We start from the raw sequence: 19,000 nt of genomic DNA on the forward strand, positions 1-19,000 counted from the left end.
TGTGGGAATCTGTGGTGCCACAGCCGCCCAGCAGGGCTGCCCTCTAGTGTCCCAGGGGAGGTATTGCTGTCTCCTCTGGTCCTTCAACTCTGTTGGCATCCTGGCTAGGTAGTGGCCGTGGCCACCCATCACAATATTTAAAGGAGACATGACTGAACTGTTTAAAATTATGAAGAGAATTAGTCCAGTGGATCGAGACAGATACTTTAAAATTAGCTCATCAAGAACACGGAAACACAGTTGGAAATTTGTTAAGGGTAAATTTTGCACAAACATTAGGAAGATACATGGAATCAGTTACCTAGTTACGGACTTTCAAAACTTCACTTGATGTTATTTTGGAAGAAATAAGTGGATAGGACTGGTGAGCTTTGTTGGATTAAATGGTCAGTTCTTGTCTAAATGTCTCTAATGTTCTAATTTTTCTGTTTCTTACACAGCATAACATTCCCAAATATGGGTAATCCGGATCAGGTTTGAGAGGCCGAAAAGCCTATTCTGACAGCATTGATACACAAGGCAGGAAACAACCCTTGAGGGGGTCCATCTTACAGGGTCTACTTACTCTGTCACAAACCCAAATTCACGTTTACACATGTCACCAGATTAGAAAGGCCAACTAACTTGACATGTACTGTTTGGATGCTGGTAGAAAAATCCCTGTTTACAAAAGAATATGCAACCTCCACAGTGACAACAACCAAGTATGGGCTTCATAGGGCCGGAGTGCTAAAGATTATGCCCCCCATTCCATTTATTTATCTACTAGTCATTTAGCCCGTTACAATAACGGGCGCTAGAACAGTAGTGCATAAACATTAGTAGGATCAGTCTATATTAAATGGCAAGGGACTTTGACCTCATTCTTTTTGTTGGTCGTATTTTTCTTTCTTTCAGCCTTTCTTTTGTTGATGTTTACTTGCTGAGCTGACCGTTCTTCGTGGGCTGCCGCCGTGTATTGTGTGTCTTTAATTTTCTGTGACAGTAATACTGTCTTGTACGGCTCTATTCAATAAGGTCGCGTAGATAATTTAATTCAAATGGCTCTGGAATATGTGAAGAGCAACAGGTGCAGATCTTTATTTACGCGCGCCTTTATTCGCTGCGCCCAATTGAGGTCGTCCTTTTGAAGCTCGCCTTTTTGTGCGCGCCCTTATTGAAGGATACCGTCTTGTACGTCCGCTGGCTTGTACGTCTGTAATATACGTCCGTAATATACCTTTAATTTTCTCTGGCGGTAATACAGCCGTGCGCGTCAGTAATATGCCTTTAATCTCCTCTGACAGTAATACTGGCTTGTATGTGGCTGTAATATGCGTCACTGTATTGTGTACCTTTAATTTCCTCTTGCAGTAATACTGGTTTGTATTTCCGTAAAATGCCTCTAACTTTCTCTGACAGTAATATCGCGCGCCGCACCGTGCCCCGCGCATGCGCACTTCACTAGAAGACACCCACACACGGACACCTGGACGCACATAGGGATTTTATATATATATAGATATATTTATATATTTAAAGAGCATCAGTAAAAAGCCAAATTTCCCTCTGCGGACTAATAAAAAGTTCTGTCGTATCTAAAAAAGCTTCTAAGGGAAATGACAGCCCTTATATTTCTGTGATTAAAGCCACTGTAGATGCATGGGTGCTAGTTAATCCATCACCTGAAACGGGTTCAAATAGTTCAACAAAAGGCACAAAACATAAATTACAAGAATAAAAAATTATTTTTTCTTTAATTTGTATCTCTGAATTTCAAAATCAATGCTCAAAAAATCATTCATATCACAGTAGTTGGCATCAGTCTATGCAGGTGGCCTAGGTATTGTACTGTATATACTGTAAAGGTAAAGTTTTACCCAAGAAATAAAAAATATAGAATTTTATTCACAAAGGCATGTAATCATTTTTCTCTTTACAAAAACTGAGAATGTATGTAAGAAAAAATAATTATATATATAGAGTGACAGGTATGTCTATTTAATGGTTTACATGAACACAAAATTTTAGCAAAACACACACACATCTATGTTGTATATAAAAGTGCACTCTTACCAGTTTGAAAGCACTTACCTTATTTAAATTATCATACAAACACACCTTCAAGTTAATCAATTCACACTGATAAAACCACACATGGGTTATGGGCTACGTCAAGAAGATATCTGCACTATGCAATATAATATTGAGGTGCTTTAAATAAAACTTTTGTATGATTATTACAATCATGACGGCCCACTATCAAGAAATGTGAAATAAACATCTTTGAGGTAAACACATTTCATAGGTAAATATTGGAACGGCATGATAGGTTGAGAAAGTTAAAAACAAAGTGTAAAACATTGTTTAGTTCTTTTACCAAATTGTCAAGTTATCACTTAGATAGTCCCTAAATGAAGTAGCCCATAAATTAAACATCTTTCACTGCAAATGGGTAAAAATACCAAAATGGATTGCCCTTAATTGTTCAAGTAAACTGCAATTTAAGAATTTTCAAAAAGAAATAAAAATTTGTCAGTATGCTGACGCCAAAGGAGCTACACTCTGAATGACACCATACCAACAGTGCTAAGTGAGGCTCAATTGCTTTGGAAACACCAGCATTCTAACGATTGAAATGTTCCATCAAAATGCTATTACAGTTAAGAACTCAGTTTAAGTATAAAAATATGAAGAAATTATTAGTTTTTAAAGACGGGTCATGGCTAAACTCTCTTCCTTCAACAAGAGGATACTTGTACTTAGGTTTGCCAAGGTGGTCTCACAACATTCTTCATACTTTTGCTCCTGTGTGGGCTTTTTCCTCTACTCAGATGGGATAGCCCTTGTGTAACCTTTCTCTCTCCAAGAGTGCCGTCGTCAGAAACTGGAGCTTTGGTGTCCATAACTTTTGCCATCCTGAGTGTGCTCAGCTTAGTTTTAGGCATGCTTTCTCTCCCAGCAGACGTTGTTACTGATGTAGGCTTTTCAACTGCAGTGGGATTATCGCCTTCCCCTCCTTCTGTACTTCCAGCTTCTGATTTTTGGGAATGATGGCTAGAATCAGTGCTTTTCTCCTTACGTTCCTTTGTTAGAGAAGAAAGGCTTTCACAGGCTTGGTCGTACTCTGCCTTTAATGTTTCCAGTTCCCATGATGCTCTGTCCCTCTGTTCAGAACATTCCTTAAGCAGTTGCTCTAGAGAACGGAAGAACTGTTTACCAAACTTAGAAAGGGCTTCATCACCTATAAAAACAAATCAAAATAAAAGTTTTATGTTTAGACAAGAGAGACTGGAAATTGAGTAGTTAATTATTAGGTGATGATGAGCTAATATGAATAAAACTGACTATTCTGTTCAGCTGACTGAATGACCCAAGCCTTACAGAACAGACTTTAATGGCCATTATGTGTCCTCTATGGTTGCTAGTTGAAACCAATGACTCAGCTTGCATTGAGGACAGAGATTATTTAAAGATGTTAAACCGAATCAAAGGCAAAATAAACAAGCATAATTCAAAGGCATTAGAAGGAGATATCAAATTTGTAAAAAAGTTGGGAAAAGCTTGGGTTTCTGCTAGAAAAGGTGTTGATAAGGCCATCTGAGGTGCTTACCCTGTGCTCTGTGTGTGGATGCAAATGCCCCAAGTGCAGTAGCAGGGCCACTGTGCTGTAAAAATTGTGCAGTCCTTCGGATGAGACCCAAAACTGAGGCCCTGATTCTCTGTGGTTATAAAAGATCCCTGAGGATCTTTCAAAAAGAGTAGGGTGTATCCTGATTTCGAGGGTAAATTGGTCATCATGAGCTTGTTCATTTTGGCCCCCATTCATCCCATGGCTAACCATCTCTTTCACCCCTTCACCACCTAATAGCTAATGTGTGGTGAGCATTCTGGCACAACAACAGTTGCCATTGTGTCATCCAAGTGGATGCTACACATTGGTGGTGGCTGAAGTTGATCCCCACTGTTTATGTAAAGAGTTTTGTGTGCATAGAAAAGATCTATTCTTATTACACACTAATGCTGGTGCACTAGCAGCCATCAGTGATGACAATATCTCCAGCAACTGCAGTAACGTCAAAGAAGTCAATGATATTCTAGATGCCGGACAACCAAAAAGGAAAACACAATTAAACAAACAACAAAAATATACTCAAAAACAAGTGCAGAAAAGAAAGCTCAAAATAATATGTGACAATGAAATAAATCATACCCATAAACTCTGAGAAAGGAGTCTATAAAAGCTAGGAAAATGATTCACAAAGCTTTTACAATTCATAGTCATGAATGGCAGCACCAGTAATTTGGGGTTCTGCCTGTAACTGAAGTCATAAGTTAGCATCATGACAAAGCAACTGCATATGAATGTTAGAAGTTTAACAGATAAGAGGGAAACCAATCAGTCCATCAAGCTTGATTGGTAAGCTAAGTTATGTTACATTGGGTATATAAGTTATATAAGGCATATAAGACTAGTAACTCAATTACTAACCACAGGGCAATATTAGAGCATGAGAGCAGCAGTTAAAAAAGATACTAGGAAGGCTAAAAGGCACTTAGAGAGAAATATTGCAGAGAAGGTGAAAGATAACTGAAAGAGACTATTTCAATATTTGAGTAGTAAAACAACAGTCAAAGAGGCAGTAAAGAATATTTAAAATGGTAAAGGCGCATCAGACTATAAAGGTAGTGAAACAGCAAATAATTTGAAGTTTACACATGTGAAGAAGCCAATAACCTCACAAAGTATTAGGGACTTCTAAGGAGGTACTTAGTGATTTGAAAATTGTAAAGGGAGAAGTACTGCTTGGATTAAATAGGCTGAAATCTTACAAATCACGAGGACCAGATAACAGTTCTGAAGGGAACTAGTGAGCACATCTATATATATAAAATCCCTATGTGCGTCCAGGTGTCCATGTGTGGGTGTCTTCTGGTGAAGTGCGCATGCGCGGGGCACGGTGCGATGCGCGATATTACTGTCAGAGAAAGTTAGAGGCGTTTTACGGAAATACAAACCAGTATTACTGCGAGAGGAAATTAAAGGTACACAATACAGTGACGCATATTACAGCCACATACAAGCCAGTATTACTGTCAGAGAAGATTAAAGGCATATTACCGACGCGCACGCCTGTATTACCGCCAGAGAAAATTAAAGGTATATTACAGACGTACAGACGTATATTACGGACGTACAAGCCAGCGGACGTACAAGACGGTATCCTTCAATAAGGGCGCGCACAAAAAGGCGAGCCTCAAAAGGACGACCTCAATTGGGCGCAGCGAATAAAGGCGCGCGTAAATAAAGATCTGCACCTGTTGCTCTTCACATATTCCAGAGCCATTTGAACTAAATTATCTACGCGCCCTTATTGAATAGAGCCGTACAAGACAGTATTACTGTCACAGAAAATTAAAGACACACAATACACGGCGGCAGCCCACGAAGAACGGTCAGCTCAGCAAGTAAACATCAACAAAAGAAAGGCTGAAAGAAAGAAAAATACGACCAACAAAAAGAATGAGGTCAAAGTCCCTTGCCATTTAATATAGACTGTTCCTACTAATGTTTATGCACTACTGTTCTAGCGCCCATTATTGTAACGGGCTAAATGACTAGTATGTATATAAAATCTTGGCACGTTTTTTGAAAATCTCTGTATGCTGGGGAAATTCCTAAAGACTGGAGGCTAGCAAATAGTATCCCGCTGTATAAAAAGGGTGATTGGGCTGATCTTAGAAACTACAGACCAGTAAGCCTAACGTACATCACAAGTAAATTAATGGAAGCAACTATTAAGGGAAAGATTGAGCAGCACATGGCAAGAACAGGAGTGTCAGCAAATACTCTGCATGGTTTTAGATGGAGAAGGTCACATTTCTCTAATATGCTGGAATTCTAGGAGGAAGCAACAAAAGCATAAGATATGAGAGGCACATATGATAATATTTATCTTGATTTTTCAGATGGCTTTTGATAAGGAGCAATATGACAAACAAAAAGAAGTGGGAATTACAAGGTGCGGGTATGTAGTTGGGTATAAAAGTGGTATAAAATCAGGAAGCAAAATGTTTTAGTGAAGGGAACACTTTTAGAATTAGGCGATGGTGTCACTGAGGGCTCAGTTCTGCAGCCATTGCCCCATTTAATATACATAAACGATCTGGACAAGATCAGAATCAAGAAGCTGGCTAAGTTTGCAGGTGATACTAAACTAGCTGGAAGGGCAGATAATGTTGAATCAGCTAAACCATTACAGAGGGACTTGGACAGCATACAAGGCTTGATCAGATTATAGTGGTAGATTAAATTCATTGTAAATAAATGTAAGTTACTACACATAGAAAGTAGAAATGTTAAATTTGAATGCACAATGGGATGGCAAAAACTTAAAAGTACACCTCATGAAAAAGACCTGGGAGTCATAGAGGAATCATCATTATCTACAACCAGACAGTGTACAGAAGTAATGAAGGAGGCTAAAAGGATGCTATGCTATATACTGTATTTGTGGCAAAAAAAAATGTAATGTAAGCATATGTAAAGTATTACACGTAGGAAGTAAAAATGTTAAGTTTGAATACACAATGGAAGGTCTGAAAATCTAAAGGACCCCGTATTAGAAGGACTTAGGAGTCATAGTGGACTCAACACTGTGAACTGCCAGACAGTATTCAAAAGTCATTAAGACAACTAACAGAATGTTACATTACTGTACTGTATATAGTATGATGTGTGGAGTACAAGTCAAGGGAGGTTATACTTAAGTTTTATAACATGCTATTGAGGCCTCTACTGGAGTACCATGTGCTGATTTAGTCTCCATATTAGAAAAAAACACACAGCAGTGCCCCTGGAAGTTCAGAGTAGAGCGACTAGATGATTCCAGTAGTAAGAGCTATGAGGAGAGACTGAAGGAGGTAAACCTTTTAAAACAAATGGAGATTAAGACATCACATGATCAAAATGTCTTAAATTATGAAAGGAATTAGTGTAGTAGACCCCAGCTAAATAAACTCTGCAACAAGAACAAGGGAACGCAGTTGTAAACTTAAGGGCAGATCTTGCACAAATAATAGAAAGTTTTCTTCACACAGGGAACCAACAAATGCATGGAATAAATCATCAGGTAGTGTGGTGGAGAGCACACCTTTAGAGACCTTTGAATCTCGACTTGATGTTAATCTGGATGATAACTTTGGTGAATCGGATAGACGAGCTTGCTGGGCTGAATGGCCCGTTCTCACCACAATTGTTTGAATGTTCTAATATCTCATCTCACTTTTTAAAAGTTGTCAAGGTTTCTGCCTCAAATAAGAGACTCAGTAGTTATTTTCAGATGTAATTGTTTGTGTGAAGAAAGGCTTCTTTAATTCTTTATTGAATTTATATGCTCTTAATTGCTGCCTTTTGGGAAGATGTTTTTAATGTTATACGATTTGCATATGATTTTTGTGTTATTAATTTCCTTCACTGTTTTATTGTTTTCTTTTGGGTACTTCCGTCTAGTAGTATTGAATGTGGTGTGCTGTAAGCAAGACGTGATGTTGTTATAAAAGATGATGGCATGCAAAATGAAGGAACGACTTCATGGAAATTCCTTCTTGAGCAATGAAAAATAATAGGGAAGGATTTTGACTTTTCTTTCATTTCATCCTCAACTTTAGCCAAGCACATTTCCATTTGACAATCTCCTGTTTTCCTTTCCATTGCAGATCTTGCTTATGCTTTCTTGTTACTCTTTTGAATATTCCCTTAAATTTAATTTACTAGGGGGCTCTGCCCCCTGCTCGCTTTGCTCGCCAACCCCTGTATTTGGTTAATCCATCCATCATCCAACCTGCTATATCCTAACTACAGGGTCACTGGGGTCTACTGGAGCCAATCCCAGCCAACACAGGGCGCAAGGCAGGAAACAAACCCCGGGCAGGGTGCTAGCCAATCGCAGGGCTCGCACACACACACCAAGCATAAACTAGGGACAATTTAGAATCGTCAATCCACCCAACCTGCATGTTTTTGGACTGTGGGAAGAAGCACCCGGAGGAAAGCCACGCAGACACAGGGAGAACATGCACACTCCACGCAGGGAGGACCAGGGAAGCAAACCTAGGCCTCCTAACTGCGAGGCAGCAACGCTACCACTGCGCCACCATGCCACTGTTTGGTTAATCGGATATACAATTTTAAAAGCTTTTTTTTCCTTTGGAATTGTTTGTTTCATTAGTTGCACTTTTTACTTTAAAGGCTTATTAAAAACAATATATGGAATTACCTTTTCTTCAAGATCACATTGAATTTTGAATCCGTTTTTGGAGATACATTGTGATAACGCAACATATAATCGCTCGTGAGTGAATATTGTTTCTGTTTCTCTAATAAATAATCCAACGTTTTCTAATGTTTTCCCTTTGATTTGTCAATTGTCATAGCAAAAGCTATTCTCACGGTAAACTGTAAGCATTTTAATACGAATGACATATCACAATCTCCTTTGGTGTCTAATGTTACTCGCGAAATATATACATCACCTTACTTGTCGCCTGTTAAAATTTGCATCGCTTCTCCGTCATCATAAATATACACCTGACCGAATTGTGTATTCTTTGAAATTAAACTTGTCGTTGCTTTAACTGTTGTGGGACAACCTTGCTTTGTCCTGCTATTTTTTCAATTACACCTGGCTCTGATGATTAATCACCTTTTGTTTGCGCTAATGAGATCCTTACTATCTTTTTTTTTTTTTTGATACTATAGCGACTGACGTAATAAAGTGTCACAAAACTTTTACTTGAACAATCGCCGACTTCGTAACCTCGAACACAACTGTCTAGCACCCCCTCCGACCCCTCCTTCCCCGGGTCTCGCCTCCCCCTTACCGCATCAATCAGTACCCCGCTATCAGTCTTCCGTGCTATACTCCGCCTCAATCAGGCCTATCAGTCACTTAAAACAAAAAAGGCTTCAACCTGCTGGCGAGCTGCCTGTTCTGCTTGTCGCATGTCGTTGTTTTAAGAGCTGGGAGTACATGATGCGTGTCTGCCAAAAACAGTCCAACAACTGCTCAGTTAGAGGTCTGTGGACTTGTTTTAAATGATGGCTCACTGACTTATCTCATGTGACGTTGTAAAAATAATAATTGTTCTTTATTTCCGGCCTGGGCGTGGTTAAATCTCTTTCTTGCAGGACATATAACGCTGCTCCTGTTTATGAAGATCTAATCTTTTAATTCTGAACCATATTGGACGTGCTTTTTCAATTCCACTTGTTCTGGGCTGATTATCACTTTCCTTATTTTCTAAATTTGTACCTAGATTATTGTTTTTCTTTTTAGCATTTTTTTCTCTCCACCGCATTTGGGTCTCTTTTCTCCGCGCTTTTCTTTCGTCTTTGTTTAGTCGTCGACATTTCATTTCTACCCTATTCATTTAATTTCTACCGTATTGACCTTATACACTTTATATGCACTGAGAGCCATGGAGCTATGTGTGCTGTGTGACTGCCTTTACACTACTGATTTTTCTGTCTGCCCGTGGTCTTACCTTGTAAGTAGGGCGTGTCTTGCACCGTGGCAAGTGTCTTTGATCTCGCGGGTCTTTAAAATTGTCTTCCGAGAGGATCACGTATCGTAGCCTTGCTTTTGCTTTGCTTTCCAGGATTTCCTTTTATAATAGAGAGACATGCTTATTTTGCTCTGCCACTTTTTAAATCACAAGATAATTGTGACACAATGATGTCCTAAAGTATGACATTCACTGTTTTCATATTTTTGGTTGACTCCATAACTTATAATTATGTAGTATATTACGGTCATGATTGCAGTATGCTCAAAGTGGACGTTTAGAGATGGAAGGATTTAGCTTACCATGCCTCATGTCACACTGAGAGATCTTAAACCTACAAATGTAAGCTCTGTGGGAGTATAACATTTTATTGTGTTTCTTTTTATGAAGTATTGACGTGGGCCTTTTGACCAAGAACCCTGTGCCCAGCATACAGGATGAGGGAGTATTTGGAAAAACATAAAAGACAAAAGAAGCAATACAGTAAGTGGAATTGACATTTTATACTGAGAATGTATAGTATAACAGCGGCAGTGATTTATGTTTCAACTACTTTTAAGTTCTAAAAGCACGAAGTCTTAAACAAAAACAGTTATAAATCAGTGATGACATCTTACATGCCTTGGAATGTGTCAGGAATGCAGTAAATCTTCCCGCTGTAAGGGATCACCTGGTTCCCATCAGCAAACTTTCAGCAAGCAGTGGATGCTTAGATAAGACTTCCATGTGGAAAGCCTAGAGCCACCTGACCTTGGAAAGCCAAAGGGCTCATACCATTGTGAGTGAAGTGACAGGTGCTTGCATGTTTTATATTTTAGGGGCTAATCAGCAGGTGTGAAATATTTAAATGGACAGACTTTTAAATATCAACATTCAAACTGAAGAGAATCGACTCAGTATACAGTAAAAAAAGAGGTTTTGTTATCTGCTTAAGAATTGAAGTGGAACACTTACATAATATGAGGTTACATTTAATCATTCATACATATGGTACTGTGAAAATGTCTTAAGGTACTTGCAGTGAAGCAGGAAAGCTTTCAAAGATAATGACATGAATAGTTTTTATTAATCAAATGATCTCCTGGAAAGAGCAGTAAGCAGGAGAAACACATAAATGAGACCAATATTTAGCATAAGCACCCTTTGCCTTTTCTTAGGTCCATTTGCATGCAGTTTCTAAAGGTCTTTGAGTGACTTGACACTGTTTCACTGGTTCTCTGGTGTTGAAATCGGGGATCTGTGGTGGCCATACCAGACGTTGCAAGATTCCCCTTTTTATTTCCTTTTGCGTGGCCATGTGCATGTGACTATTTTCATACTGTAGGATGAAGATGGGACCGAACAGATGCCTCCTTGATATTATATTATATATAAGAATCTGCCTGTACTTCTCATCAGTAAAGGGGCCATCAGTTTCATTCAAATCACCAAAAGGTAAGCAGTAACCTGCCATAGGTTTAAATTTAAAGTTTAGGTTAGAAAAAAAACTTAAAAAAAAAAAGGAAATTTCAGAATACAGGCAGTCCCCGGGTTACGTAAGAGATAGGGACTGTAGGTTTGTACTTAAGTTGAATTTGTATGTAAGTCGGAACAGGTACATAAATTTAATAAATGCTATTGTTGACCGTCTATAACTACTGATGGAGTTTCACCTCTCTCTGACCTTTTTATTATTTCTACTTTATTTTCAATGGTGATAGTTTTTCTCTTCTTTACTGTATCACCAGCACTTGCATCAGATTTGTGTTTCAGAGACATTGTTGAAGGGTGAGGACAAAAGATTAAGATGAGCTCTTCTGCACAGCACTGTACACGCTATCACAGCAGGAAGGCACCCCTCGTCAACACGTCTGATGTACTGACAAGAGACAACTTCCTGCCATGTACGTAACAGTACAAGCAAGCTTACTATTGAGAATGAATGGGGGCATTGACGGGCGGTTCATCACCAGCCCACCTCACAGTCACCTCCACTACAATATGCTGCCTGCAGCGTCCGCCCACCGAGAACGAACATGGTGCGGCCAAAGGCGGGTAGTGAATCACCCCCATTCAATATGCAGCCATTCCATGCACACTACAATGCTACCCCCTGCCGCCCAGTTCACCCTCAAAGGCCTCCGCTGAGCCACAACCGGGTCATCGCTTGCAGCATTACCAGCCGAACACCGAGAACGAACGGGGCAGCCGTGTGTAGTGGGCAGGCAGTGAATCTGCTTGCCACCGGGAGCCACCCGAGGGACACTACACTGCGCGGGCAGCGAAATCGCCTCCCTCCAGCCTCCGTTCAGCCACCGCCTGCAGTGTCCCCAGGCCGAAGATGACGGAGCGGCAGTTAGTGAGGTGCATGCATCGCAGCTGCGGCCTGTTCATAAGTCGTAGGTCGGATGTCCGTAACCTGGGGACTACCTGTATTACAAATAGTCCTCCTTCAGGGAGCAACTAACAGGTTACAACCTAAAGATTTTCTGCAGCAATTAAAGTAAATGAAGCCTTGCAAGTTGATGCAAACAATTTGCACAGGTGTCCCAACTTCTGCTGATTACTTAAAAAGCCTCTGTGAATCTTTAAGCATAGCTGGAACAGACTTTGTTACTAAATCCTCTGAAGTACTGCTTGGACAATATTACACTGTAGAAAGTTATAAATTGCATAGATAATGGCAAAACAAATGGCAATTAACAAATGAAATTAGACAGATCATCATTATTCTTAAAAGTGTAGGCCTTTCATTTAGAGAAACTGCAAAAAATAAATAAATAAATAAATAAATAAATGAAAGTGTCAGTGAGTCCAGTGGTGTCCTACACAATCCAAAGGCAACTGGAAAGTAGAAGAAACTCTGAGAGGAGGAAATCTGGCAGAGCCAAAGTCACAACCCAATCATAAGATAAGTTTCTGAGGGCCACCAGTTTGCATGATCACAGGCACCTCACAGCACCACAGCTTCAAGCACAGCTTAACAGTGCAGGTTGAAAAAAGCAAATCTTAGTTTCTACTGAGAAGAGGAGACTTTGTGCTGCAAGTTTGACAGGGGAAGTGGCAGGAAGAAAGCCATTCCTTAAAGGACAAAATAAAACAGGACCTTGAAATACCGGCTGTGGAAAACTGCATACTGGAAGAAAGTCCTATGCACCGATGAATCCAAATTTAAAATCTTCGGTTCATCACACAGGGTGTTTGTATGCCAAGTTGGTGAAAGAATGGTTCCTCAGTGTGTGACACCAACTGCCAAACATGGAGGAGGAAGTAACAGAACCCCAGAGCATTACACTTCCTCCTGAAGGGTTACCACAGTTTTGCTTTTGCTCTTATATTAGCAAAAGGTGACTACTCTTATGAATCAAAAATTTGAATAAAATTTTATACACTTAATGATTGCTTGACTTATTTATTATTATCCATTGTTTATTTGTTCTATGCCTTGATTTCATGAAACATTAAGACATTATACTGTGTGCATTTCTATAAAAACAGAAAAAACTGAGGTGTTCTAAACCTTTTGACCGGTAGCGTACATCTGTCACTAGTGCATAGGGAACATGCCAGTAAGAATCTCGTTGTACACTAAATTCATAAGAGAATAAACTTGAACGTGGGCGGCACGGTGGCGCAGTGGGTAGCGCTGCTGCCTCGCAGTTGGGAGATCTGGGGACCCGGGTTCACTTCCCGGGTCCTCCCTGCGTGGAGTTTGCATGTTCTCCCTGTGTCTGCGTGGGTTTCCTCCGGGCACTCCGGTTTCCTCCCACAGTCCGAAGACATGCAGGTTAGGTGGATTGGCGATTCTAAATTGGCCCTAGTGTGTGCTTGGTGTGTTTGTGTGTGTCCTGCGGTGGGTTGGCACCCTGCCCGGGATTTGGTTCCCTGCCTTGTGCCCTGTGTTGGCTGGGATTGGCTCCAGCAGACCCCCGTGACCCTGTGTTCAGATTCAGCGGGTTGGAAAATGGATGGATGGATAAACTTGAACTTCAACTAACTGGATGTTTAGTTTTGTTTTTGCTTCTGTTTATCTGATGTTTTTTGAAGGTCCAATTTTAACTTTTTATGTTCATGACTTCTGTATTTTTTTAATATTTTAAAATGTTTTAATATTCAGAGGCTACAATTAAACTGGTTGTTTCAGCCACTACCAAGCAAATTTAAAGAAAACAAGTCGATGTTCTGGAAGAGGAAATCTTACTGATGGCATTATGGATATGTATGAGTTTCTAATGGGCTACAGTGAATAACTAATATCACTTCATAGCAAAGTCATGCTTTGTCCACACAAGATATCGAGCCCCCAAGCTGTATTTACCTCACAGTGGGGGATTTTGAAGGGATTCCACTTTAACATCAGGCTGCAGGTCACCAGCTGTGCTGTAAGAGAAGTCTGACTGAGTGAGCCCGTTGTGTTTCGTTTCCTTTGTTAACAATCCCAGTTGATTACAATGCAAATGCAATCAGGTTCTATTGATGATGCATGTGGAAAATATCTTTTTTATTGAAATGCTTTTGACAGGATTTAATATAAAAATGAAACTAGTTATTACAGAAAACAAACAAAAAAAATGATTCAAATTAAATGAATGGGATACCTCACTGTTTTATTTTATTTTATTTTACACCCTTTCTTGGTCTATTATGTGTTCAAATTAATATAAATCTTATTTGCAGTCTACTGTGTTTTCAAAATAAAGAAATACAAACTTTAACGTCTTTACCAAGATTTAATTACCAACTTCATTTGTTTAATGTGGCTTGCTGATTTAAAAAGACAAAAATGAACATCAAGTGAAAGAGGCAACTTTAAAAAACCTGCCGTGAGACTGAGCCACGCGATTTGTGTACATTTAACTCTAATTTACAGACAGTATGTGCATGTGGTCTGATATAAATATCACAAATAAAAGTCATCACATAAATAATTACAGTAACACGAGCAAAAAGCATAACAATCTATAAAAGGCACATAAGAAATATGACAAATGAAAAGGGACCATTGAGCCCATCAAGCTTGTTTGTTCAGTTAAATAGCTAAACTTTCCCAATATTGCATCCAGATTCTTTGAGGTTTGTCAAGGTTTCTGCTTCAGCTGCATGTCTCAATAGTTTGTTCCTGTTTGAATAAAAAAGTGCTTTCATCAATTATTGTGCCTATGAAAAGGATTCACTCACTTGGAAGTTTTCACTTTTTATTATTATACAAGTTTGAATCACAGTGGATTTATTGTGGCTTGTTTGACACTGATCAACACAAAGACTCAATGTCAAAACCAAACTAAATTCACTCTGTAAAAAATGAAATGTAATGTAAAAACCAAACTAAATTCACTCTGATTCAATGTATAATATTATTTTCATTGATATTGTTGTAGCCATACATCATGCACTTCAGAATGGGACATCCACCTGAAGCTAAGCATGTTTGGGTCTGGCCAGTACTTGGATTGGAGAACACCCAGGAAATGCTTGGGTTGCTGCTAAATGAGGTGTTGGTAAAACCAGCAGGGGGCACTTACCCTGTGGTGTATGTGTGTGTGTGGATCCCGATGCCCCAGTGCATTGACAGGAACACTGTGCTGTAAAAATGGTGCCATCCTTCGGATGAGCCGTAAAATTGAGGTCCTGACCCACTGTGGTCATAAAAGATCCCTGGGCAACCTTCATAAAGAGTAGGGTGTATCTCGATGTCATCGCTAAATTTCCATCCCTGTCTTGTCATTCTGCCCCCCTAATCATCCCCTGTCTCTAACTGGCTCTCACCCTTTAACCACTAACAGCTAATGTGTGGTGAGCATACTGGCGCAAGAATGGCTGCCATTGCATCATCCTGGTGGATGCTGCACATTGCTGTTGGTTAAAGTGGCCATCCACTCACTACGTAAAGTGCTCTGAGTAGTAAGAAAAGTGCTATATAAATGTAAAGAAAGAATTATTTGTTTATGTCCTGGGTTAAGCGCTGCTGCCTCGCAGTTGGGAGACCTGGGGACCTGGGTTCGCTTCCCGGGTCCTCCCTGTGTGGAGTTTGCATGTTCTCCCCGTGTCTGCGTGGGTTTCCTCCGGGCGCTCCGGTTTCCTCCCACAGTCCAAAGACATGCTGGTTAGGTGGATTGGTGATTCTAAATTGGCCCTAGTGTGTGCTTGGTGTGTGGGTGTGTTTGTGTGCGTCCTGCGGTGGGTTGGCACCCTGCCCAGTATTGGTTCCTGCCTTGTGCCCTGTGTTGGCTGGGATTGGCTCCAGCAGACCCCCATGACCCTGTGTTCGGATTCAGCGGGTTGGAAAATGGATGGATGGATGTCCTGGGCTAATTTTGTGAGTGTGTTGCCCTACGATGGACTAGCTTCCTATCCAGGGGATTGTTCCTGCCGTGGGCCCTATGAAAGCTAGAATATGCTCGAGACCCCTGGTGAACGGTATGGTATGTTCCTCCATATAAATAGGTTTGAGACACACTCAAAGCCAGGATGCTGGATCTGTAAAGCAGCGGTACTGACCACTATGCCTCCAAGGTGAGTTTTACCTGAACTAAAACAACCCAAGGTATAACTTCATTCTGAACCAATAAATCATTCTTTAGCTCTGAATTTGGAATCATCCTTACTGACATTTCACCCATACTGTATGCTTATTCTGTGATGGACTGGCGCCCTGACCACAGATTTGTTCCTGACTTGTGCTTGATGCTTGCTGCCTTTCTTCCTATGACCATGCTATGGAAAAACAGGTTTGAAAACAGATGAATGGTGGCCTGTTTTCAAACAAACAGGACCACTATTTTGAGTCCAACAATTAAATAGTATTTATTTATTCATTAAGTATTTAATAAAAAATAATTGCATACAATGAATCAATATCATTATGACAGTCGTAAAGAAAGCCGTACAAACTGCTATGACCAAATTATGATTTTTTTAAGTTTAAACACATCAGGGTCCCAACCCTTACACAGCTGATCATTTGATATAATTTAAGTTCAATCTAAGTGACGACATAACATTAAGGATGAAGTTAATTTGTGGTTAACCTACTGTGATTTATGATGTCAATTGTTTTACATGGTGCAGTATGTAAATAAACAATGAATATTTCATTGCATTGTAACACTGGAAATGGCATACAAAATACATTCATTATTCCCGACAAATCTATTTGAAATTTCAAAACAGACATGGGTCCTGCGGTGGGTTGGCGCCCTGCCCGGGATTGGTTCCCTGCCTTCTGCCCTGTATTGGCTGGGACTGGCTCCAGCAGACCCCCGTGACCCTGTGTTCAGATTTAGCGGGTTGGAAAATGGATGGATGGATGGGTGGAAAACAGACATGAATTCTGAACTGTAACTTAGCAGGGGAAAAGAAACTGCTTGTTGTGTTCAGAAAGGATTTCACATTTGGCCACTGAATCGCCAGTCATTAGCTCAAGCTGCATTATCATCAGCACTTCTGACACACACGGCAGAGTTTCATAAAAGACTGTGAAAAGGTGTAACAGACCTCTTAGGGGCTTTTCAGATTCTTCTTTCCATTAGTTATATAAATTGGATTGGCTTGATGGCACACTGGAAGGCATACCAAGGCCTTCAGTTTCAATCCTGTCCTGGTCAATGTCTGTGTGGAGGTTGTATGTTCTTGCTATTACTGCTGTGGTTTTTCTATGGTATCCCACAGGAACTCTTAGGAATGAGTCTGGTGTCAGTCAGTGTGAGTGTAAGTTTGCACCTCTATTGCCGCTACACTGTCTCGGAATGAGATGAGAATTTTTATTGAAGAGGACGAGGAGATGAAACATCAAGCTGAAGTCATAACCTAAAGTCTAAATGGTTTCTTAATCAAGAATTGAAATTCTAACCAAAAGGCAAACACCAAAACACAATAAGCAAGTTTACTGACTACAAAAAAGTTTTATTTCAAGAATCACACACAACCACTATTTATTATCCATTCTTGGATGCCAGGAAGTGTATGGAGCTAACATTTATACCCTTGACCCCTAAAGACTAGTGATGAGCTATCCATCCATCCATCCATTTTCCAACCCGCTATATTCCTAACTACAGGGTCACGGGGGTCTGCTGGAGCCAATCCCAGCCAACACAGGGCACAAGGCAGGAACCAATTCCGGGCAGGGTGCCAACTAGTGATGAGCTAACCCTACAAAATTTGCTTCGTCTAGAGTTTGGCAAAATTGCAGAAAGGTTTGGGAATTTCACTGAACTTGGCAAAATGCATTAAAATCGATAGGGAAGGAAAACCTAAACTAATTCTGAATTGATTGTCTTTTAAGTGTTCATGAGGACTAGGGAAGCACCTGCTAAGTTTACAGTGGACAAAAGTATGACCTGAGCTGTGAGGCAGTAGTGCTAACCACTTCACCCTGCCTCTTGAGATAAAATTGTCACATATCAGGCTGTGTTGTCACCTTCCAGAGCCAGTTCAGTTACAGAGAAAGCACACTTTCACCCAGACAGAAGTTAGAAAAATACTGGATCGACTGTGGTCTCACATCTCACAGTAATAAAAACCTTTTTAAGTGACTGACTGTGTGATGTAATGGACTTAACATGTTCAAGATGCTTGTCTTGCATATCTTGCGGGGGGACAGCTCTTTACAGGATGCCTCTGAATTCTTTTAATTTCAGGAAGACACAAATAGATCTGTACTGGTTTGAAAATTAATTGAGTATGGCCTTTGTTTTGAATGAATTATCAAGAATACAGAGTGTTTTTTATAAAAGAACTGTTTTAGTTTAACATGTGTTTCTCGTGATCTGATCACACAACAATTTATCAATTTAAATATCAGAACTAAAAATGTTTTGCAAACAGGAGCAGGAGGTATGAATTCACCGAGACTTTGTCCCTGAGATAACAGTGATAAAAATGAATATCAGAACATTTATTGCAAACAACAGGAGCAGGAGGCATGAATTCACTGAGGCTTGGCTCTCACAATTCCAGTGTACACAAGAGGTACAGAAAACCTAATGGAGAGAAATGGAGAGGGTCAGACAAGGGACCCATCTAGTGTCTGAAATAAGCAGTAGGAGGGTGGAAATCTCCACTGATCCAGGGCTCATTCATTTTTGTGAAAGTTAAGACTGTCTACAGTATTGCAAACTAATGGCAGCTGGGGACAAGCTGGAGGAAGGGTGCCGGGTCCACCAGCCAATAGGAGAGAAGCTTTGGCGTCAGCAACTTTCCCGGGGCCTGTTTAGACACTGGATTTAGGGGTGGCTGAGCGGGAGGGGTCTCTTACTTTCCTGCATCTGGATGATGGAGGACTGGCACTGCATGATAACAGGTGGGGTATGGGAATGAATGGAAGAGAAAGAGTTGCACACCGTCCACCTTTGGGTGTGAGCTTCTGCTCTCTGCTCTGTAGCTGAGGACCGGCTGCTACTGGAGCCTTTGATCCAAGAGATTGGCATTACAGTAATACCTTGAGATACGAGTGCCCCAATGTACGAGTTTTTTG

General features: G+C 40.3%; 1 protein-coding gene across 1 annotated transcript in view; it reads right to left on the minus strand.

Moving 5' to 3' along the window:
* Positions 1–1,732: 1,732 nt before the first annotated feature.
* LOC114654898 (uncharacterized) overlaps positions 1,733–19,000 on the minus strand; it is a 352,238-nt gene continuing 334,970 nt past the window's right edge. The window contains exon 11 of the mRNA XM_028805743.2: positions 1,733–3,223. Within this exon, the coding sequence (XP_028661576.1) occupies positions 2,742–3,223 (482 nt within the window). The 3' untranslated portion in view covers positions 1,733–2,741. The remainder of the gene's footprint in view (positions 3,224–19,000) is intronic.

The sequence above is a fragment of the Erpetoichthys calabaricus genome, chromosome 7 (assembly GCF_900747795.2).
Source record: "Erpetoichthys calabaricus chromosome 7, fErpCal1.3, whole genome shotgun sequence".
NCBI lineage: Eukaryota > Metazoa > Chordata > Cladistia > Polypteriformes > Polypteridae > Erpetoichthys > Erpetoichthys calabaricus.